Genomic DNA, 24,351 nt, shown 5'->3' on the forward strand with positions numbered 1-24,351 from the left:
CTATGACAGTCTGAATAGAAAAAAAATTACCTCTCTGCAAAAGTCAACCGACTGACTTATAGCACATTCCTGTTCAACTAGACGCCAACTGAAATTGTCCTGGAAGGGAAAGAGGGTTAGAAGAAAATATTATGACATGTCGGCAGTCCAAATGGATTATGTTTCAATATCAGTCAGGACACAGAAAGATAAAGGTGGAGGAGGAGGGTGCATGTGTTGGATGCAGATGGTTTTAAATTGCCCCCTTTGTTTTCCATCAGGCATGAGGCATTCACTTTCCTTATCTTTCCGACAATGTGCACTGGGCTGATGTTCTCAGTAAACGAACTGTCGGTGTATCCCTCACTACCGGCAGCCCTCTGCTTCCTTGTTTTCACTTCCTCCTCAAGGTTGAGATGTTGCTCCTCTCACTGCTCAGCCCCCAAGCCGCTGAGGAGACTCCCACTATGCTGCTCTGCTCTGCACACCAGGATGCCTCTGGGGGTACAATTACCAATCCTCATGCAATCCAAGTTGTCCATGCATATGATCCCTTGTTGCTTTTGGTGTTGTTCTGGAGGTTTTCCCACCATTATTAGCCATGACACAATTTGAGGCATTTGAAGGTTGAAGAGTTAATAGCCAAGGTTTTTATGGAGATGGCTGGCACCCTGACTGGAGCAGCAGATTGCATTGCCCACAGCCCATTAAACTTTCCACACTGTCTTGTCTACACTGACTGTGTGAATGCATCTTCTCACTTTGTGATGCCTTCTGTTTTCCATCAGGACTCAGGGTTACGCCCAGTGTTTCATGTGTCCCACTTCTCCAAGGGAGTTGATTTGACTTCAGTTTTTTTCTCTATCGTTCTTGTGTGTTGTGGAAATGATAAATTCAATCATTTTGAATGAATTCAACAGAGATATTTACATTGCTGTAATGTTCAGAACATTATGTAAAAAAAATCAAATGGCAAACACCATCTGCTTTACCTAATTATTGTTGTCAGGGTGAAAATCTATAGGTCTGATTATCTCTTCCAGGGTCAATTCCACCTCAAGTTAACGCAATAAGGAATTGGCTTTATAAATAGGAGGATTGCCCATGGATTGACTTTCAATTTATGAGTTGAAATGAATGGACCCAAACCGGATCTCTAGCCATAGTCACTGCTATATTTCATTATACAGACAGCATAGCTATCCTGATCCTTGTGGAAAATCGTTGTGCTGTCCATTTCCTTCAGATTTATATAATCCAAAAAAGGTCAAAAGAAGACGACTGGGTTTTATTCTAAGTGGAGTGGTGCCATCTGAGAGAGTGCTGTATATTTTTGTACATGGATCACAGGAGTCTTGAAGGGTCAGAGATCTCTTCTTTCGGATGTTTGGTAGTCTGGAAGATAACTGTTCCTCTGATGAGATGTTTGTATGGACAACATCCACCTCTTCATCCGCCTCTCACTCTCTCCCTGAACCACCTATAGTGTACTTTGAGACAAAGAGACAGAGAGCACAAAGCAAAAGGCAGTGAGTGTGAGAGAGGAGATATGGATAGAGGAGTGAGTGGTATGGTTGGCTGCATCTTTGCTGTCTTATTAGTGGGGGCCCAGTGAGGACACTTTGGCCTTCTTTATGGGGCCATGATGAGACCCTCCACGCACATCTCAGGAAAATGGCTGGGGGGAAATCACAGCTGAGAATCACTCAAAAACAGAGAGATGTCAACAGGCCCATAATGATACCTGATGGCCCCAGAAGACTCTCTCCCCTTTTCTCTCTCAGCCTCATACCTTGCAGAGTTGCACTATACTTGAAAACATAATTAGAGGTAAAAACGGGGAGAAGGAAGCTTTACATCCCCTGATTCTGTTTTCCCCACCTTTCTTTCACTTTTTGAAAGAGGGAGATGGAGATAAAGAAGGAGGGAGGGAGAGAGAAAGAGAGTGAGAACGAGAGAGAGGAGGAGGTGGAGAGTTCCCTCTGTGAGATGCCAAGGTGCTCCCAGTCCATTGTGCTGCCGGCTGTCAGGTTAAATTAGGGAGTACAGGCTCCGTGAGTGTAAAAAAATCAATACTTGATGGAAGATTGCTCTCCGGAAAATCTGTTTTGATTCCAGGATTAATTCTTGACCAAAGGCTCCAGCAGAATGACATGCCATTAGGCCGAAAATGAACACATTCTGCAGTGGAAATTGGATGGAAATGTGTCAGGCGATTGCCCTGGCTGGTTGTTCTGCTTTCTGTGTAGAGGGACTGAAGGTGTGGCTGCTGCTGTGAATGAAGCCCACGGACTGACTCCATTTCCAAAGCAAAGACAAACCCACCGTGGCCTCTGAGTATTCTCAAGGCCATTGTTGTCCAGCTCCTGCAAATGCATTCTTACCTAGGTGAAATGCATTTGTCCACCACATTCTATCTCTCCTGTGTTTTCCATAAAGCATGGCATGAAGAATGGGAAATCTTAAAATAAAGCAGGGACTTTTTTCTTCTCTCAACAGCAAGAAGGGGGGAAATGCAATATTGATGAGCAAGTAATGTGTTTGTCGTCACAAATAACATATTTTCCTCTTTGAAACTTCAACAGGAGATAGCAAAGAGCGTCTGAGCAGTGACATCAACGACAGATGCAGTCAAGCTGGACAAAAGTTGTTTGCGGGTGTATTGTGTAAATAGATCATACGGTACAGACCTCTAATACCACAACAAGACGGTCTACATTTGATATTCAATCTTAGCCCTGTGACATTTACTTGAACAAAATGTGAAGACTTATTGAAAATAAACATTCATTTGGTCACTACTCAGTTACACAAAGCAATCAATCATAATTCCTAAAACTCATTTTGCTAGAACGATCAAGGATGTGGGTTAGGTACTGAAGCTGCCAAAGTAAAAGTATCAACATTTCCGGCATCATGAATGAAATGCTATGGGAGAGAGTAGTCCATTTTCAAAATATGTTTACTCTGCGTGTACACCAGCTCCCAAAGGACATTTTGCAACTCTATTAATGGATAAATATCTGGGCTCCAAAACTCTGTAAATAGACAGAAACATTTCTTGCACACAAAGTAGTCGGAAAGTGTAAGGTATTGCCATTTTTTTGGTTCTGGCGTTCCTCCATTGTGCCAGTAATTTAATGATTAAATATTAACATCCCTCTCTCAGTTTCAAGGAGCTTTAATGAATTAGGACTGTCCGCAGTCAGGCAAAGATCCCAAAGAGATGGGCTGAAGTGCTAGAGGAAGGAATAAGAGACTGTCAGTGTCCACAGAGGCTTTAAAGAGAATACTCTGTATTTCTATTTTCACTAGTGACTAGAACAAGGTTATCAGATATTTATTTCCCAGATATGAATAGTGCGCATTTTATTTGGGATGGGTAGTAGATGGAAAGGTTATTGATAATACCAATCATTAAAATGCATAAAATACTATCTGTGGTGCAATTAATTTTGATGTAGGCTACAGTAAAGCCCATTTGCATTTCTGTGTAGGCTATCTTGCCTTTGAAATAGACCTACTCCTTGGATGTTTATGAACTACATCCTCATTAATATTTTCATATAATTCGTTTTACTTGTTAAAAAAATGTGGGATAGAGTAAACAAATGTAGATGACAAACTGTGGTACAGTAGGCCTTCATATTTTTTAGCAGCTCTGTAGACCTGTATGGGTTTAGCGCCATCTACAGTCTAAATAAAACCTCATCTGGAGACGAGTGTGTAATTTTACTTCACCGCAGTAGATGGCAGAATGTATGCACTCGTCTCTTTGCCATTCCATCCAAAGAAGAAAAAAACCCAACGCGCATTGTGATGACGTTGTTAACTTTTCTGACCCACGTGACTTGCAGTCAAACTATGTTACTAAACGTTCAAGCTTGTAGGGGCAAAAAAACATTTTTAAAGTCCACGATGTCTTGGGTTAAGTCTGTACAGTACAGTGGCGAGGACGTATTTGACGAGGATGCGGATGATATTAATTTACAGGACAAAGAATGGAAGTACAATATGAAGAAACGTGTGAAGGTAAATGCATGGATAATGTTTATCAATCATGTTTCCACCTAGCTAGCTGTCATAGCTAGCTACATGTTAATTTTTCGTATTTTTTTCCCTAATATTTTACATATTGCGTTGGTTTTTTGGTTTATCAGCCAGTTATAGCTAGAATGTTCACTTCTCTGTAGCACAGGGCTGTTCAATGTCAGATCTGTAGGGGCGAAACATTTCTCGTTTTCATGGTCCTCTCCTTCTAATAAGGGTAATTCAGACATGGGAAACCAGGAGAATGCAATTAATTACCAGGTTGAAACAAAAACTCGAAGTGTTTCGCCCTGCTTCTAGCGTCACCCAGCACACAATGTGGGCATTGTAGGCAGCTAATGTAAATACAACTGGCTGCATTGTAACCCACAGCACCCTCTCTAGAAACAATGTGACGAACGTTATGCTGTTCTGTGGTTCTCTGTCAGGACGGCTATGTTGATGGCATCGACCATGGAAAAGAAGCGTCACTCCAGCTTGGTTTCAACATGGGATACAGGGAAGGAGCTGCAAGCACCATGGCCATTGGGCAGCTGAAAGGAATAATAAGGTAGCTTTCTTTCCATGATGTGACCATATGACTCTTTGTGCTGGCTACATTATTGCTGTCCTCTTTGTTGTGCATGACCCATGCCTGTCCCACTCTGTTCTCTCTCCCATTGTCTCTGATTCTGTTGGCCCTTTGTATCTCTCTGCACAGTGCTATACAGTGCTGGTGCCAGCTCCAGAGACCAGACACCCCCACCCCTGCCTCAGTGACTGACCTCCTACAGCGGGTTGTAAAGCATGAGGACTCTCTCATGGAGGCAATGAAGGCGGCTTTGGAGAACCCCGTACCCAGCGTCAGTGACGTCTCGGAGAACATGGAGGATCTGGGGGTTGGAGAGGTTGAGTCGGGCTGCTGTGCAGGCGGGGGATGCAGCAAGGGCTCAGACGGCTGTAGGAAAGACAGTGATATGGACATTGGTCCCATCTTGCCACAAAAGCCCCGTTTGAGCTTCACACTGCCCACAGACCCCTTTGCCATTACAGGGGAAAGTCTTGAGCAACTTCTACAGTGTTGCATGGACATCGTGTCTGAACTGGGTCTGCCCCAGGAACTGATTCAGCATCTACAGCAGCTGAAGAGTGCAAAGGAGTGAATGTTAGCTCAGATGCAAAACTAATGCCACGGAAGACTGAACGGGTCTGAATTTGTAATTTGATACTGTATTTAATACATTATTTACTATACATTATTTTCTTATCCAATTGCATATATGCTACAGGATAAGTTGAATCCTTATACTATAGTGCCTTTATGCTAAATATTAAAAAGATAGACTTGTCGTCTGCACATGATATGTTGTCTTTTTTTTTTTACGATTTTGTCGTCTTACTATGCAAACAATGAGCTAGATGTAAAATGTATTTACAATGCATTCCTGTACAGATGTAATGAAATATAGGCTATACCATTCTGACAATTAGCTGTCTTTTGTTCCCCACTTGATGAAGAAATAGCCTACTACTGGTACTGCTCCTGGGTTATCTAGGCTGGTACAATATTTTTTTGTTGAGTTTCCTTCACAGAATTAGGAATTAGAATACTTCATATGTAATTTAATAGGAGCTCTATGGTTTCCTTCACATCCCTAAAACTGATCCTGCAGCAGATTCGGAGGATCAGGACCATGGATCAGGACCTATGTTGTTCAATCATTCAGCTCTGGAAAAAGGTCATTCGATTAAAGTTATGAATGACTCAACCTCCCGGATGTAATCTTAACACCGAAAGATTTTTGGGGTTGTGAACAATGATGTGTACATATATAAACCCTGAATTGCTCATGCTATTTATTGGCTAGTCAGAGGCTTTGAAGCTACTGGTTGGCCATGCTGAGGTGCTTTAGTACTTGAACTTGGCACTCTGAAATTCAAGTAGGCTCAGTGGCAGTTTTACCATGTAAATCTTGGGGCAAACTCCCTCATAAAATGTTTAGGTGCATGCCAGCAAAGCCACAATACTAAACGATACATGCATTGCACTATAACGGTGACAAGCGGTGCCCACAAACTGTTAGGACCTACATAAAGCTGTCCCAACAGCAGAGCTTTCTTTTCAGCACCAAGGAGGGAAATCTTACCACCGCTACACCTGGCTATCAGCGGAGCCTTGTCTGTCAGTGAAACAGTTAATTCCCCCTCATTTACTGCCTTAAAAACAATATATGGCTGACTTGCTGAAACAAATGTGGTTTCTACTGACAATTGAAATGTACAAACTATGGCATAATGGGACGATGAGGTGAGAGGCAATCTGTAATTTTGATTAAGACAATTAGTGAGCTAGGACGGACGTAGTCCATAACTATTTGTTCAGCACTTTTGAAATGTGCAGCAAAATAATTCAGAACATAGGCCGTTCTTACGGTATTCTCGCTGTACAAAAGGCAGAACCTTAGGATAAAGGGAGCATATAAGCAGACAATGAAAGCTCTTACAATATTCTATGACTACATTTCTCTAAAACAGGCTACATGTGCACCACCAAGTCAGAACAGTAGGCTAACTTATGAGGGGGAAAGGGACCAAATTATTAGGGTGAGGCACATGGGCTACTTACAGCTTACTACACAATATACACTTCGTATTACTTTCTTAGCTACAGTACACGTATCTCCCTGCCATATTACACCATTTATGCAGCAGCATACAAGGCATTTTTGGACTCAACTTGTGCTGTGCTCACTTGAACAGGAAGGTGATGCGGCGGTCCTTGTGGGCAAATTTTGTCATCAAAGTCTGACATTCTCTGGATTTATGGTACTTTCAAGACAACTGGGATCTCCAAAAAAAACAAGGTTGAATCATGACGTCAGTGATCTTCAGGCTGGAGCTCAAGAAAGAGGCCTGAGTTCCCAATTTGCTAATCTGAGTTGGATGACCGTTCATAATGTATTTTCCCAGTCAGAGCTTGTTTTTTTTTCAGAGTTCCCAGTTGTCTTTAACTCACTGAAATCGAAGATTTCCCAGTTCAGAGTTTCCAGTTGTTTTGAATGTGGCAGAAGTCATGCTGGATTGACAGCATGGCCATTGTATTCAACCTTTAAGACTAATAATACCCTAAACGAACTGTTATAGCTCCGTTATTATCTTTACATGCTTGCACCAACATTATCTTAGCCTATATTGTTGAGCCTTTGACACTAGAAAATTCACTGCAATATGCAAAACCCAAATTCACCTCTTTTACCGAACAATTTGATCCAAATCAACCCCATTCACAGTGCTGACCTCATCTGTTCTGCATTTTTCCCTGGTGTAGAAATGGCTAGCTGTCTTATTCCCTGTCCTCGAGCTGACTTAATAACTGTGGTGCTCACCGGTGGTGCATCCAAAGAGTCTCCCCTTTCAAACAGGGAGCCCTTCCACACTGAATAAAACTGGTTTTACGGTAAATTAACAAAGATGTAAACAACTCATTAACTCGTGCTTTATTCAAGCTTTTCTGCCCCATGGTGTTGATGTGAATGTTTATCATTTTAAGCTTGGAAAAAATACCCTTAAACCCAGACTTGGACCACATACCCACTCCACTGAATAGCAGGCTAGAGATTGCTTTGCAACGCTTGCAATTACCCACTGATTCCTTTCAAACCACTCATTGTTAAATTTGCGATTTCCAACTTGTTGTGTAATGTTTATGTTTAATGGCCGATGAGCACCGATAAGTTTTTATCTATAATTTCTCTTCATATGGCAAGGATTGAAAAGGATTTGCCATTATAAGGTTGACTTAATTCATGATAATGATTCAAGGTCAGATGATGCAGTTGCTAAGCTACAGGACTGTTTTGCTAGCAGATCCTGGAATAGGTTCCGGGACTCATCCGATGGCATTGAGGAGTATACCACATCAGTCACTGGCTTTATCAATAAGTGCATCAATGACGTTGTACCCATAGTGACCGTACGTACATACCCCAACCAGAAGCCATGGATTACAGGCAACACCTGCACTGAGCTAAAGGGTAGAGCTGCCGCATTCAAGGAGCGGGACTCTAACCCAGACGCTTATAAGAAATCCCGCTTTGCCCTCAGATGAACCATTGATGCTCGTCGGATGTGGCAGGGCTTGCAAACTATTACAGAACACAAAGGGAAGCCCAGCCATGAGCTGCCCAGTGACAAGCCTACCAAATGATCTAAGTGACATTTATGAGCACTTTGAGGCATGCAACACTGAAGCATGCATGAGAGCACCAGCTGTTCCTGTCCTTTAAACAGGTCAACATTCACAAGGCCGCAGGGCCTAAAGGATTACCAGGACGTGTACTCTGAGCATGCACTGACCAACTGACAAGTGTCTTCACTGACATTTTCAACCTGTCCCTGGCTGTAATACCTACAGTACTGTGCAAAAGTTTTAGGCAGGTGTGAAAAAATGCTGTAAAGTAAGAATGCTTTCAAAAATAGACATGTTAAATGTTTATATTTATCAATTAACAAAATGCAAAGTGAGTGATCAGAAAAAAATTCCACATCAAATCAATATTTGGTGTGACCACCCTTTGCATTCAAAACAGCATCAATTCTTCTAGGTACACTTGCACACAGTTTTTGAAGGAACTCGGCAGGTAGGTTGGCCCAAACATCATGGAGAACTAACCACAGATCTTCTGTGGATTAAGGCAGCCTCAGGTTCTTCTCTCTCTTCATGTAATCCCAGACATACTTGATGATGTTGAGATCAAGGCTGTGGGGGCCATACCATCCCTTCCAGTACTCCTTGTTCTTCTTTACGCTGAAGATAGTTCTTAATGAATTTCGCTGTATGTTTGGGGTCGTTGTCATGATGCAGAATAAATTTGGAGCCAACCGGATGCCTCCTCGATGGTATTGCATGGTGGATAGGTATCTGCCTGTACTTCTCAGCATTGAGGAGACCATTCATTCTGACAAAATCCTCAACTCCATTTGCAGAAATGCAGCCCCAAACTTGCAAGGAACCTTCACCATGCTTCACTGTTACCTGCAGACAGTCATTTGTGTACCGCTCTCCAGCCCTTTGGCGAACAGCCAAATATTTCACATTTTGACTAATCAGTTCGGAGCACCTGCTGCCATTTTTCTGCACCCCAGTTCCTGTGTTTTTTCGTGCATAGTTGAGTCGCTTGGCCATGTTTCCACGTCGGAGGTATGGCTTTTTGGCTGCAAGTCTTCCATGAAGGCCACTTCCGACCAGACTTCTCAGGACAGTAGATGGGTGTACCAGGGTCCAACTGTTTCCTGCCAATTCTGAGCTGATGGCACTGCTGGACATCTTCAGATTGCGAGGGGAAGTAAGCATGATGTGTCTTTCATCTGCTGCAGTAAGTTTCCTTGGCCGACCACTGCGTCTACAGTCCTCAACGTTGCCTGTTTTTTTGTGCTTCTTCAAAAGAGCTTGGACAGCACATCTGGAAACCCGTTTGCCTTGAAATTCCTTCCTGGGAGACACCTTGCTGATGCAGTATAACTACCTTGTGTCTTGTTGCTGTGCTCAGTCTTGCCATGGTGTATGACTTCTGACAGTATACTGTCTTCAGCAACCCCACCTTTTTTGCTGAGTTTGGCTGTTCCTCACCCAGTTGTATTCCTCCTACACAGCTGTTTCTGTTTCAGTTAATGATTGTGTTTCAACCTACATATTTAATTGATGATCATTAGCACCTGTTTGGTAATAATTGTTTAATCATACACCTGACTATATGCCTACAAAATCCCTGACTTTCTGCAAGTGTACCTAGAAGTATTTGTGCTGTTTGAAGGCAAAGGGTGCCCACAAAAAAAATATTCTGTTCACTCACTTTGCATTTAGTTAATTGATAAATATAATCTATTAACATGTCTATTTCTGAAAGAATTCTTACTTTACAGCATTTTTTCACACCAGCCTTAAACTTTTGCACAATATTGTACATGTTTCAAGCAGCAGGGTAGCCTAGTGGTTAGAGCATTGGATTAGTAACCGAAAGGTTGCAAGTTCATATCCCCGAGCTGACAAGGTACTAATCTGTCGTTCTGCCCCTGAACAGGCAGTTAACCCACTGTTCCTAGGCCGTCATTGAAAATAAGAATCTGTTCTTAACTGACTTGCCTAGTTAAATAAAGGTAAAATATTTTTTTTTTTTTAAAAGACAACCATAGTCCCTGTGCCCAAGAACACCAAGGTAACCTGCCTAAATGACTACCGACGTCTGTAGCCATGAAGTGCTTTGAAAGACTGGTCATGGCTCACATCAACACCATCATCCCAGAAACCCTTGACCCACTCCAATTTGAATACCGCCCAAACAGATCCACGGATGATGCAATCTCAATTGCACTCAACACCGCCATTTCCCACCTGGACAAAAGGAACAACTATGTGAGAATGCTATTCATTGACAACAGTTCAGCGTTCAACACCAGTGCCCTCAACGCTCATCACTAAGATAAGGACCCTGAGAATAAACACCTCCCTCTGCAACTGGATCCTGGACATCCTGAAGGGCCGCCCCCAGGTGGTAAGCGTAGGCAACAACACATCTGCCACGCTGATCCTAAACACGGGGGCCCCTCAGGGATGCATGCTTAGTCCCCTCCTGTAATCCCTGTTCACCATGACTGCGTGGCCAAGCACAACTCCAACACCATCATTAAATGTTCCGACGAAATAGCGGTGGTAGGCCTGATCACCGACAATGATGAGACAGTCTATAGGAAGGAGGTCAGAGACCTGGAAGTGTGGTGCCAGGACAACAACCTGTCCCTCAACGTGATAAAGATAAAGGAGATGAAAAGGAGGGCCGAGCACGCCCCCATTCTCATCGACAGAGCTGTAGTGGAGCAAGTGGAGAGCTTCAAGTTCCTTGGTGTCCACATCACCAACAAACTATCGTGGTCCAAACACATCAAGACAGTCGTGAAGTGGGCACGACAACGCCTAATTCCCCCTCAGGAGACTGAAAAGATTGGAATGGGTCCTCAGATCCTCAAAAAGCTATACAGCTGGACCATCAAGAGCACCACCTGGTATGGCAACTGCTCGGCCTCCGAGAGCAAGGCGCTACAGAGGGTAGTGCGTACGGCCCAGTACATCACTGGGGCCAAGCTTCCTGCCATCCAGGACCTGTATATCAGGCAATGTCAGAGGAATTTCCACTTGAATTCAAATGAAAGGAGAACAGATAATGATCAAATATGCTTATTACAGTTTTTGGAAAAATGTATTGGTCTTGCAAATAAATTTTCAGGCAGACTGCTGAGTTTTATTTCTCCACGTGTTTTCTCTCTCTGGTTGCCAAGCATGCTCGCCTATTCCACCCACACTGCCACTCAGCCAGGCAGGTACAGAACTGATTGATTAGGCATCACATCGATAGCTAAAATACCGGGCAAATGTAGATTCAATCTGGCCTTCTGGGATCCCTCATGAAACATTTTACTTGTTGTGTATTATATTTATGTTCAGTAAAGTTTATCCATCTTTTTTTACCATGACATCACTGGACCAATGCATCCAACCCACACCATGTAAGGTGCAAAGAATGCGTCACACCTTGACATTGCGAGCATGGGTGAATTGGCCGTGAAGAGCCACATGAAGGGGGAAAGACACAATGCTGCATCCTGCGCTGAAGCACAATAAAAACACAGTCATTTAGCTGGAATTGTGTAGTAATGCGAATAGGAAATGTGTATTCATCAGTGGGCATGTCCCAAAACTCTGCTCTTTACTACTCAAAATACAAAATACAAAATCAACAACATATTATTGAGTAGAACTTGTAAAGTGTAGTGATGAATACTAAGTTATTTTTTCCATGAGGTTGTGGTGATAATACTGCCATCTGGTGGTGACTAGAAACAAAGGCATAATATGAACTACTACAAATTGATGGTCCTTAAAAGGCCTTGAATTTGAATAGCCACTGTCTGTACGAACCCTGTATTAGCACTCCCCAGAAGAAGCAGTCCTCCATATGAAGGAATGGAATTCTACAGTATTTCAATAAACATTTCCAAGGACAAAATTACATGTATTTAAGTATTTTTCGGGGATAGTAACAATAGAACTGTCAAAAAATTGACTTTAAGGGAAATGTTTTTATATATTTTAAGGGAAATGTTTTTATATATTTTTTAATTGACATGTTTAGCTCACATAATATAATTTAAAAGTATGATGTAAGGTGTCTGTAATAGAATAAACGTGGCAAAATGTAGACATTAATGAATTAATTTCTATAGCTTCTAAAATATGATTTACAATGGTGGGGGAGTGCCAATATGGAGGCACGGTGGCTTCAAAACAGTGCCCCCTGTCAGTCATCTAGTGTATATATAAATCGTTGGTTGTGACAGAGGTCGAAGTTAAGTAATGTTTAGGCTGTTTCAAATGTACTGATATAAGTGGATGCATGTGTCATTCCGGTGTGATGGTACTGATGGTTTGTCGAGATTGATGGTTTGTACGGTTGTGGCTGGGGAATCCACACTTTAAAATTGACCAATCCGAATACACGCTTCAAGATTATTTTCATTACGCGGGTAGCCTCAGAGAATAATATAGATTTATTGATTCGGTGAGTGAGTTCATAAGGAAGTGCATAGGAGATGTTCTACCAACTGTGACTATTAAAACCCACCCTAACCAGAAACCGTGGATAGAGGGCGGAAGTTGTGCAAACTAAAAGCGCAAACCACCGCATTTAACCATGGAAAGATGACTGGGAATATGGCCGAATACAGACAGAGTAGTTATTCCCTCCACAAGGCAATCAAGTGAAATGTCAGTATAGGGACAAAGTGGAGTCACAATTCAACGGTTCAGACACGAGACGTATGTGGCAGGGACTACAGACAATCACGAACTACAAAATGAAAATCAGCCATGTCACGGACACCGACGTCTTGCTTCCAGACAAACGAAACACCTTTGCCCGCTTTGAGGATAACACGGTGCCACCGACGCAGGCCGCTACCAAGGACTGTGGGCTCTCCTTCTCCGTGGCCGATGTAAAAAAAAATTAAAAACGTGTTAACCCTCTCAAGGCTGTCGGCCCAGACAGCATTCCTAGCCGTGTCCTCGGTCGCATTACGGACATATTCTTTTTTTTTTTTTTACCCCTTTTTCTCCCCAATTTCGTGGTATCCAATTGTTAGTAGCTACTATGTTGTCTCATCGCTACAACTCCCGTACGGGCTCGGGAGAGACGAAGGTTGAAAGTCATGCATCCTCCGATACACAACCCAACCAAGCCTCACTGCTTCTTAACACAGCGTGCATCCAACCCGGAAGCCAGCAGCACCAATGTGTCGGAGGAAACACCGTACACCTGGCAACCTTAGTTACCGTGCACTGCGCCCGGCCCACCACAGGAGTCGCTGATGCGTGATGAGACAAGGATATCCCTACCAAGCCCTCCCTAACCTGGATGACGCTAGGACAATTGTGCGTCGCCACACGGACCTCCCGGTCGCGGCCTGGAGGTCTGCAGTACAGCGCCCTAAAGCACTGCGCCACCTGGGAGGCCATTACGCTCACTGCCCCATCCCATCTGGACAAGAGGAATACCTACGTAAGAATGTAGTTTATTGACTACAGCTCAGCATTTAACACCATAGTACCCTCCACCATAGCTCATCATTAAGCTTGAGGCCCTGGGTCTCAACCCCGCCTGTGCGATTGGGTCCTGGACTTCCTGACGGGCGGCCCCCAGGTGGTGAAGGTAGAAAACAGCATCTCCACTTCACTGATCCTCAACACTGGGGCTTCACAAGGGTGCGTGCTCAGCCCCTCCTGTACTCCCTCTTCACCCATGACTGCGTGGCCATGCACGCCTCCAACTCGATCATCAAGTTTGCAGATGATACTACAGTGGTAGGCTTGATCACCAACAACAACGAGACAGCCTATAGGGAGGAGGTGCGGGCACTCGGAGTGTGGTGTCAGGAATACAATCTCTCACTCAACGTCAACAAAACAAAGGAGATGATCATGGACTTCAGGAAACAGCAGAGGGAGCACTCCCCCATCCACATCGACGGGACAGCAGTGGAGAAGGTGGAAAGTTTTAAGTTCATCTGCGTGCACATCATAGACCAACTGAAATGGTCAACCCACACAGACAGCGTAGTGAAGAAGGAGCAACAGCGCCTCTTCAACCTCAGAAGGCTGAAGCGCTTCACTGGAAATTAGTGTCATTTTGGTGTAACCCTTTTCCTAACCTTAACCTCATTCTCCTAACCTGTTTGTTAATTATCCTAGCCTGCTGTGTTAGTTCTAACCTGCTACGTATAGTCACTTCTGTCCATAGCTGGGTTAGGCTTAGCTAAAGTCAATCTCGACCATCAGTATCACCACACCGGCAACTTTGAGAAAAACTTCCTAGTTGTGCCTGTCGTTCGCATGCGTATCTGCCCTCTCATTGGCTAGAATGGTCCCACCTGATCTCGTCTGCCTTCCCTCGTTGAGGACATTTATTTCCATTGTTAGAGCGGTCCCTCAAATATCTTGTCAATATAAGAGCTAATCTTTGGTTGTGACTAGATGGAGTACTGCTACGACCGTAAGTGACTTTTCATAGCAGATTAGGAGAACATTTTAACTAACCCAAACCCTTTTCCTAACTTTAACCTAATTCTCCTAACCTGCAACGTTAATTATCCTAACCTGCCACGAAAAGTAACTTCCGGTCATAGCTGTATAACACTAGTAAAAAAACATGCTCGTTTGTATAGACGGACCAAGGCGCAGCGTATGTTGAGTTCCACATAATTATTTAATAGTTAAACTTAGCAAAACAAACAGTAAACAAACAAACGAAACAAACCGTGACTACAGAGATGCTACGTGCAATAACTCAAAACAATATCCCATAAACACAGGTGGGAACAAACACTACTAAATATGATCCCCAATTAGAGACAACGATTACCAGCTGCCTCTAATTGGGAATCATACAAATCACCAACATAGAAAAGAAACCTAGAACCCCACATAGAAATAATAAAACTAGAACACCCCCCCAGTCACGCCCTGACCTACTTCACCATAGAAAATAAAGGCTCTCTACGGTCAGGACGTGACAGTACCCCCCCCCCCCCCCCAAAGGTGCGGACTCCGGCCGCAAAACCTGAAACCAAAAGGGAGGGTTAGAGGGGGTGTCTATTGTCGGTGGCGGCTCTGGTGCAGGACGAAGAACCCACTCATCCCACGGATCCGCCAGCATCGGAGGCGGCTCTGGTGCGGGACGAAGAACCCGCTAAGCTCGAGGATCCACCCTCTTTGTTGGCGGCTCTGGTGGGGGCCGAAGAACCCGCTCATCCTGTGGATCCAGCCATGGACCCAGGCTGAACACTGTGCCTGGACTGGACCTAGATGCCGAGGAAGGCTCCTGCCATGGAACAGAACTGGATGCCGACCCTGGCCTGGGCATCGGCGCAGAGGAGGACTCCTGCCATGGAGCTGGACTGGACGCCATGCTCGGACCGGGCATCGGCGCAGAGAAAAGCTCCCACCATGGAGCGGGACTGGATGCTGTGCCTGGACTGGGCACCAAAGCAGAAGAAGACACTGGCCTTGGAGCTGAACTGGACGCCATGCTTAGACTGGGCATCGGCGCAGGGGAAGGCTCCGGCCATAGAGCTGGAGGTTTCACACCATTGACCGTCTCAGGAGGTTCCGGACCGTGGACCGTCTAATGAGGTTCCGGACTGTGGACCGTCTCAGGAGGTTCCGGACCGTGGACCGTCGTTGGAGGTTCCGGCCCGTTGACCGTCGTTGGAGGTTCCGGACTGTGGACCTTCGCAGGAAGCTCTGGACTGGGAACAGTCGCTGGAAGCTCTGGACTGGGAACTGTCGCCGGAAGCTCTGGACTGGGAACTGTCGCCGGAAGCTCTGGACTGGGAACTGTCGCCGGAATCTCTGGACTGCAGACCGTCGCTGGAGGCCTGGTGCGTGGAGCTGGCACATGGCGTACCAGGCTGGGGAGACGCACAGGAGGCCTGTAGCGCGGAGCCGGCACAGGACGTACCGGGCTGGGAAGACGCACTTTAGGCCGGGTGCGTGGAGCCGGCACACAATGTACCGGGCTGGGGAGGCACACTGGAGGTTGAGTTCCACATAATTATTTAATAGTGAAACTTAGCAAAACAAACAATAAACAAAGAAACGAAACAACAAACCGTGACTACAGAGATGCTACATGCAAAACAATATCCCATAAACATAGGTGGGAACAAACACTACTTAAATATGATCCCCAATTAGAGACAACGATTACCAGCTGCCTCTAATTGGGAATCATACAAATCCCCAACATAGAAAATAAACCTAGAACCCCACATAGAAATAATAACCTAGAACACCCCCCCAGTCACGCCCTGACCTACTCCACCATATAAAATAAAGGCTCTCTATGGTCAGGACGTGACACAGAAACGCAAGAGGAAGCAAGACATCCCACTCCCTAATTTTTTCTGGTTCATATACAGTCAAATAGAGTTCGCCAGCATACAGTACTAAAAAATGGAAATTAGTTTGTTCAGCCATTCCTATGGGGAAAATACATGGGGAAAGAATAACGTTTTGGGATAACCACAGAGAATACGGTTTGAGGTTAACACAGGTTTAGCCTACATCAGTCAGTAAACATGACCTTTATCAATTCTGAAGTCTTTATGTGCTTTTTTTAATAACATATATGCCTAAAATATTTTTTTAAATGTAGGCTTTGGCCAACGAGCCATAGAGGAGTTAGTGCCAACAAAAAAACGTCATTACTATTACTCTTTATAAATTAACAGACCAGGCCCGGCTGCTATCGCATTTTGTCAATAGCAAGTATGGTGCAAAACAGGCAGGGTAGGCTTAGATTGCGAACAACATCTAAACTATTTATTCTCCAAATGTTTAGTAAAATCATAAACACATTTGCACAATGAGCACTTGTTAAAACATTGTTAGTCATTACAGTCGTTGGATAACTAGCTAGCGTATGTTATACATATTAGCATAGACATGACATGAGTCAAAACAAGACATGGTATCAATTACACAAGATACACTGAGCTGAAACGAGCCACCTATGATTCCTCGCATGCCAGCTTCTTGTCATTGTTGCTAGCTATCTGACCAGCCTTCTGCCTCATCCATGCACATGCATCATTTTCATAAAGTTGTCAGCCAACCCGTTTATGGGAGAGTAACCTCAGAGATACTGTACTTTTGAGGAGATGGGAAACTCCATTGGAATCTTATGTGCAGCCGTCTTCATCGACCTTGCCAAGGCTTTCGACTCTGTCAATCACCATATTCTTATCGGCAGACTCAGGAGCCTCGGTTTTTCGGATGACTGCCTTGCCTGGTTCACCAATTACTTTGCAGACAGAGTTCAGTGCGTCAAATCGGAGGGCATGCTGTCTGGTCCTCTGGCAGTCTCTATGGGGGTGCCACAGGGTTCAATTCTCGGGCCGACTCTTTTCTCTGTGTATATCAATGATGTTGCTCTTGCTGCGGGCGATTCCCTGATCCACCTCTACGCAGACGACACCATTCTATATACTTTCGGCCCGTCTTTGGACACTGTGCTATCTAACCTCCAAACAAGCTTCAATGCCATACAACACTCCTTCCGTGGCCTCCAACTGCTCTTAAACACTAGTAAAACCAAATGCATGCTTTTCAACCGGTCGCTGCCTGCACCCGCATGCCTGACTAGCATCACCACCCTGGATGGTTCCGACCTAGAATATTTGGACGTCTATAAGTACCTAGGTGTCTGGCTAGACTGCAAACTCTCCTTCCAGACTCATATCAAACATCTCCAATCGAAAATCAAATCAAGAGTCGGCTTTCTATTCCGCAACAAAGCCTCCTTCACTCACGCCGCCAAGCTTACCCTAGTAAAACTGACTATCCTACCGATCCTCGACTTCGGCGATGTCATCTACAAAATGGCTTCCAACACTCTACTCAGCAAACTGGATGCAGTTTATCACAGTGCCATCCGTTTTGTCACTAAAGCACCTTATACCACCCACCACTGCGACTTGTATGCTCTAGTCGGCTGGCCCTCGCTACATATTCGTCGCCAGACCCACTGGCTCCAGGTCATCTACAAGTCCATGCTAGGTAAAGCTCCGCCTTATCTCAGCTCACTGGTCACGATGGCAACACCCATCCGTAGCACGCGCTCCAGCAGGTGTATCTCACTGATCATCCCTAAAGCCAACACCTCATTTGGCCGCCTTTCGTTCCAGTACTCTGCTGCCTGTGACTGGAACGAATTGCAAAAATCGCTGAAGTTGGAGACTTTTATCTCCCTCACCAACTTCAAACATCAGCTATCTGAGCAGCTAACCGATCGCTGCAGCTGTACATAGTCTATTGGTAAATAGCCCACCCTTTTTCACCTACCTCATCCCCATACTGTTTTTATTTATTTACTTTTCTGCTCTTTTGCACACCAATATCTCTACCTGTACATGACCATCTGATCATTCATCACTCCAGTGTTAATCTGCAAAATTGTAATTATTTGCCTACCTCCTCATGCCTTTTGCACACATTGACTCCCCCTTTGTTTTCTACTGTGTTATTGACTTGTTAATTGTTTACTCCATGTGTAACTCTTTGTTGTCTGCTCACACTGCTATGCTTTATCTTGGCCAGGTCGCAGTTGCAAATGAGAACTTGTTCTCAACTAGCCTACCTGGTTAAATAAAGGTGAAATAAAAAAATATTAAAAAATTAGCGCTGACTGTGTACATTGCTTGTACGTTTTCAGCGGGGCATTCTGGGTAAATTCCGACAAAGAGATCTCTGCTTCAAGAAGTCGATAGGTATGGAAGTCCAGAGAGAACATATGAATAAAACAAGCATTCCCTAGTTATGTCGAGATCACAACTTATTTATCTCATTATCATGACATGAAAAAGTTGTTTGGTTGAGATCACAAGATGATTTTCTGGTGATCACAAATCAAATCAAATTTTATTTGTCACATGCGCTGAAAACAACAGGTGTAAGTAGACCTTACAGTGAAATGCTTACTTACAAGCCCCTAACCAACAATGCATTAAGAAGTCTTTTTAAAGTGTTAAGTAATAAATAGATAAGTAAAAAATTGAATATAAAAGTAACAAAAATTAAACAGACGCAGTAAAACAACAATAGCGACGGGGTACCGGTTAGTCAAGGTAATTGAGCTAATATGTATGTGTAGGTAGAGTTAAAGTGACTATGCATACATGTATATAATAAACAGAGAGCAGCAGCAGCGTAAAAGAGGGGTCTGGGTAGCCCTTTGAGTAGATGTTCAGGAGTCTTATGGCTTTGTGTGTAGAAGCAGTTAAGAAGCATTTTGGACCTAGACTTGGTGCTCCGGTACCACTTGCCGTGCGGGTAGAGAACAGTCCATGCCCAGGGTGGCTGGAATCTTTGACCGTTTTTAGGGCCTTCTTCTGACAACACCTGGTATAGAGGTCCTGGATGGCAGGAAGCTTGGTCCCAGTGATGTACTGGGCCATAGGCATTACCCTCTGTAGTGCCTTGTGGTCGGAGGCCGAGCAGTTTCCATACCAGGCAGTGATGCAACCAGTCAGGATGCTATCAATGGTACAGCTGTAGAACCTTTTGAGGATCTGAGGATCCATGCCAAATCTTGTCAGTTTCCTGAGGGGGAATAGGCTTTGTCATGCTCTCTTCACAACTTTATTATTGTGTTTGGACCATGATAGTTGGTTGGCGATGTGGACACCAAGGAACTTGAAGCACTCAACCTGTTCCACTACAGCCCAGTCGATGACAATGGGGGCGTGCTCGGTCCTCCTTTTCCTGTAGTCCACAATCATCTCCTTTGTCTTGATCACATTGAGGGAGAGGTTGTTGTCCTGGCACCACACGGCCAGGTCTCTGACCTTCTCCCTATAGGCTGTCTCATCATTGTCTGTGATCAGGCCCACAACTATTGTGTCATCGGCAAACTTGATGATGGTGTTGGAGTTGTGCCTGGCCATGCAGTCATGAATGAACAGGGAGTACAGGAGGGGACTGAGCACACACCCCTGAGGGGCCCCAGTGTTGAGGATCAGCATGGCGGATGTGTTGTTACCTACCCTTACCACCTGGACGGCGGCCTGTCAGGGTCCAGGATCCAGTTGCAGAGGGAGGTGTTTAGTCCCAAGTTCCTTAGCTTAGTGATGAGCTTTGAGGGCACTATGGTGCTGAATGCTGAGCTGTAGTCAGTGAATACCATTCTCACATAGGTGTTCCTTTTGTCCAGGTGGGAAAGGGCAGTGTTAAGTCATCTGTGGATCTGTTGGGGCAAAATGCAAATTGGAGTGGGTCTATGGTTTTTGGGATAATGGTGTTGATGTGAGCCATGACCAGCCTTTCAAAGCACTTCATGGCTACAGACGTGAGTGCTACGGGTCGGTAGTCATTTAGGCAGGTTACCTAAATTTCAATTTCAATAAGAATTTCTTTACGGCTGGCCATGCTTTCCTCCTGGCTACCCCAACCCCGGCCAACAGCTCTGCACCCCCGAAGCTACTTTCCAGAGCCTCCGCAGCTTCTCCTTAACCCAAATCCAGATAGCAGAGCTGCAAAACCTGGACATGTACAAATCAGCTGGGCTAGACAATCTGGACCCTCTCTTTCTAAAACTATCCACCGCCATTGTTGCAACCCCTATTAACAGTCTGTTCAACCTCTCTTTCATATCGTCCGAGATCCCTAAAGATTGGAAAGCTGCTGCAGTCATCCCCCTCTTCAAAGGGGGTGACAATCTAGCCCCAAACTGTTATAGACCTATATCCATCCTGCCCTGCCTTTCTAAAGTCTTCGAAAGCCAATTTAAACAACAGATCACTGACCATTTTGAATCCCAACGTACCTTCTCGTCTGTGCAATCCGGTTTCCGAGGTGGTCATGGGTGCACCTGAGCCACACTCAAGGTACTAAACGATATCATAACCACCATCGATAAAAGACAGCAACTGTGCAGCCGTCTTCATCGACCTGGACAAGGCTTTCGACTCTGTCAATCACCGTATTCTTATCGGCAGACTCAATAGCCTTGGTTTCTCGAATGACTGCCTCGCCTGGTTCACCAAATACTTCGCAGACAGAGTTCAGTGTGTCAAATCGGAGGGCCTATTGTCCGGACCTCTGGCAGTCTCTATGGGGGTGCCCCAGGGTTCAATTCTCGGGCCGACTATTTTCTCTGTATATATCAATGATGTCGCTCTTGCTGCGGGTGATTCCCTGATCCACCTCTACGCAGACGACACCATTCTGCATACATCTGGCCCTTCTTTGGACACTGACTTAACTAACCTCCAAATGAGTTTCAATGTCATACAACACTCCTTCCATTGCCTCCCACTGCTCTTAAACAGTAGTAAAACAGAATGCATGCTTTTAAACCGTTCACTGCCCGCACCCACCCGCCCGACCAGCATCACTACTCTGGACGGTTCTGATCTAGAATATGTGCACAACTACAAATACCTAGGTGTCTGGCTAGACTGTAAACTCTCCTTCCAGACTCATATCAAACATCTCCAATTCAAAATCAAATCTAGAATTGAATGGCTATTTCGCAACAAAACCTCCTTAACTCACGACACCAAACTTACCCTAGTAAAACTGACTATCCTACCGATCCTCGACTTTGGCGATGTCATCTACAAAATAGCTTCCAATACTCTACTCAGCAAACTGGATCCAGTCTATCACGGTGTCATCCGTTTTGTTACCAAAGCCCCTTATACCATCCACCACTGCGACCTGTATGCTCTTGTCGGCTGGCCCTCGCTACATATTCGTTGCCATACCCACTGGCTCCAGGTCATCTATAAGTCTATGCTAGGTAAAGCTCCGCCTTACCTCAGCTCACTGGTCATGATAACAACACCCACCCGTAGCACGCGCTCCAGCAGGTATATCTCACTGGTCATCCCCAAAGCCAGTACCTACTTTGGCCACCTTTCCTTCCAGTTCTCTGCTGCCTGTGACTGGAACAAATTGCAAAAATCGCTGATGCTGGAGACTTACATTTCCCTCACTAACTTTAAACATCAGCTATCTGAGCAGCTAACCAATCGCTGCAGCTGTACATAGTCCATCTGTAAATAGCCCACCCAATCTACCTACCTCATCCCCATATTGTTTTTATTTACTTTTCTGCTCTTTTGCACACCAGTATCACTACTTGCACATCATCATCTGCTCATCTGTCACTCCAGTGTTAATGTGCTAAATTGTAATTACTTCGCTACTATGGCCTATTTATTGCCTTACCTCCTCACGCCATTTGCACACACTGTATATAGACTTTCTTTTTTTCTATTGTGTTATTGACTGTACGCTTGTTTTTTCCATGTGTAACTCTGTGCGGCAACTCTACCCTTTAGCTCAGTGCGGATGTTGCCTGTAATCCATGGCTTCTGGTTGGGGTATGTACATACGGTCACTGTGGGGATGACATCATTGATGAACCTATTAATGAAGCCAGTGACTGATGTGGTGTCTTCCTCAATGCCATCAGAAGAATCACGGAACATATTTCAGTCTGTGCTCGCAAAACATTCCTGTAGCTCAGCATCTGCTTCATCTGACCACTTTTTTATTGACTGAGTCACTTGTGCTTCCTGGTTTAGTTTTGGCTTGTAAGCGTCTCTGTATGTGGAGTTAAAGGTGGTCTAGAGATGTGTCCTCCTGGTTGCACATTTAACATGCTGGTAGAAATGACTCAAACGGATTTAAGTTTCCCTGCATTAAAGTCCCCAGCCACTAGGAGCGCCGACTCTGGATGAGCATTTTTCTGTTTGCTTATGGCCATATACAGCTATTGAGTACGGTCTTAGTGCCAGCATCGGTTTGTGGTGGTAAATAGACAGCTATGAAAAATATAGATAAACTCTCTTGGTAAATAGTATGGTCTACAGCTTATCATGAGATACTCTACCTCAGGTGAGCAAAACCTAGAGACTTCCTTAAAAGACAACAAAAGTTGTTTTGTCAAGATCACTAGATAAACTCTATAAATAAGAGTGGACGTATTGATGATAGATTGACAGTACGGCTGAAGATGGATTTGCGCGTATATTTTTTATTGTTTGCTACGTTTCATACTAACATAACGCGCTGACTCTTTGTGGGTTGGCAGCGTAGCCTAGTGGTTTGAGCGTTGGACTGGTATCCAAAAGTGTTCAAATCTGTCCGTTGGACTAGTAACCAAAAGGTTGCAAGTTCAAATCTGTCGTTCTGGCCCTGAACAAGGCAGTTAACCCACTGTTCCTAGGCTGTCATTGAAAATAAGAATTTGTTCTTAACTGATTTGCCTAGTAAAATAAATGTGTGTTTGGAGCTCATTACCAGTTTATATATTAGAACGTTAGCGAGATAAATCAAGGTCCCTTGCCTTGAGATAAAGAGCTGGGAGACGAGAAGTGGTGCTTTATCATGCATTTGAACAAATGAATTAATGATGCACTTTTTATTATTTCGTGATCTCGACAAAACAACTTGTGTTATGTCGTGATCATTTTATTATTTTGTGATCATGTCGTGATCATGAGAAAATGATCTTGTGTTTGATAACGTTCCATTTATTCCATTTCAGCAATTACAATGAGCCCATCCTCCTATAGCTCCTACCACCAGCCTCCACTCATACAGTCATTTATTAACAAGGGTCATGGCTAGAAGGGGTCCAGCTTTTGTCAAATTAATGTTAGACCCAACCAAATTTACATACAATTATACATCTGTCATTCTCATTGAAAGCAAGTCTAAGAAGAGGTAGAAATTCAATGTGAGCTATTTCTATGCGCCCCCTTCTGAAGTTGGGCTCCCGAGTGGAGTAGTCTAAGGCACTGCATCTTAGTGCTAGAGGCGTCATTACAGACACCCTGGTTCGATTCCAGGCTGTATCACAACCGGCTGTGATTGGGAGTCCCATAGGGCGGCACTCAATTGGCCCAGCGTTGTCCGGGTTTGGCCGGTGTAGGCTGTCAATGTAAATAATAATTTGTTCTTAACCGACTTGCCTAGGTAAATAAAGGTTGAAAAAAAAGTGTAGTTTTTGCTTTTACTTTCGGTTTTGTACGCCAGCTTCAAACCACTAAAAATACAATATTTTGCATTATGGATAATATACTTCACTGCTGTTTAAATGGTACAACGATTCTCTACGCAATGACTGCTTTTTTTCTCACATGAAATTAGGCAAACTATTAGAATTTTAGCAACCAGGAAAAGGCGGAGCGATTTCTGCATATTTCACCTTAAGCAGACCGGAACTG

The 24,351-nt window shown here is 44.3% G+C and overlaps 1 protein-coding gene across 1 annotated transcript; it reads left to right on the forward strand.

The window, feature by feature from the left end:
• Positions 1-3,724: 3,724 nt before the first annotated feature.
• On the forward strand, positions 3,725-5,495 carry otulina (OTU deubiquitinase with linear linkage specificity a). Its single transcript, XM_020494094.2, has 3 exons — positions 3,725-4,011; positions 4,458-4,579; positions 4,730-5,495. The coding sequence occupies exons 1-3, from the start codon at positions 3,799-3,801 to the stop codon at positions 5,169-5,171; spliced, it is 777 nt and encodes a 258-aa protein (XP_020349683.1). The 5' UTR covers positions 3,725-3,798; the 3' UTR covers positions 5,172-5,495.
• Positions 5,496-24,351: the final 18,856 nt, after the last annotated feature.

This window comes from Oncorhynchus kisutch, linkage group LG11, assembly GCF_002021735.2.
Source record: "Oncorhynchus kisutch isolate 150728-3 linkage group LG11, Okis_V2, whole genome shotgun sequence".
Lineage (NCBI taxonomy): Eukaryota > Metazoa > Chordata > Actinopteri > Salmoniformes > Salmonidae > Oncorhynchus > Oncorhynchus kisutch.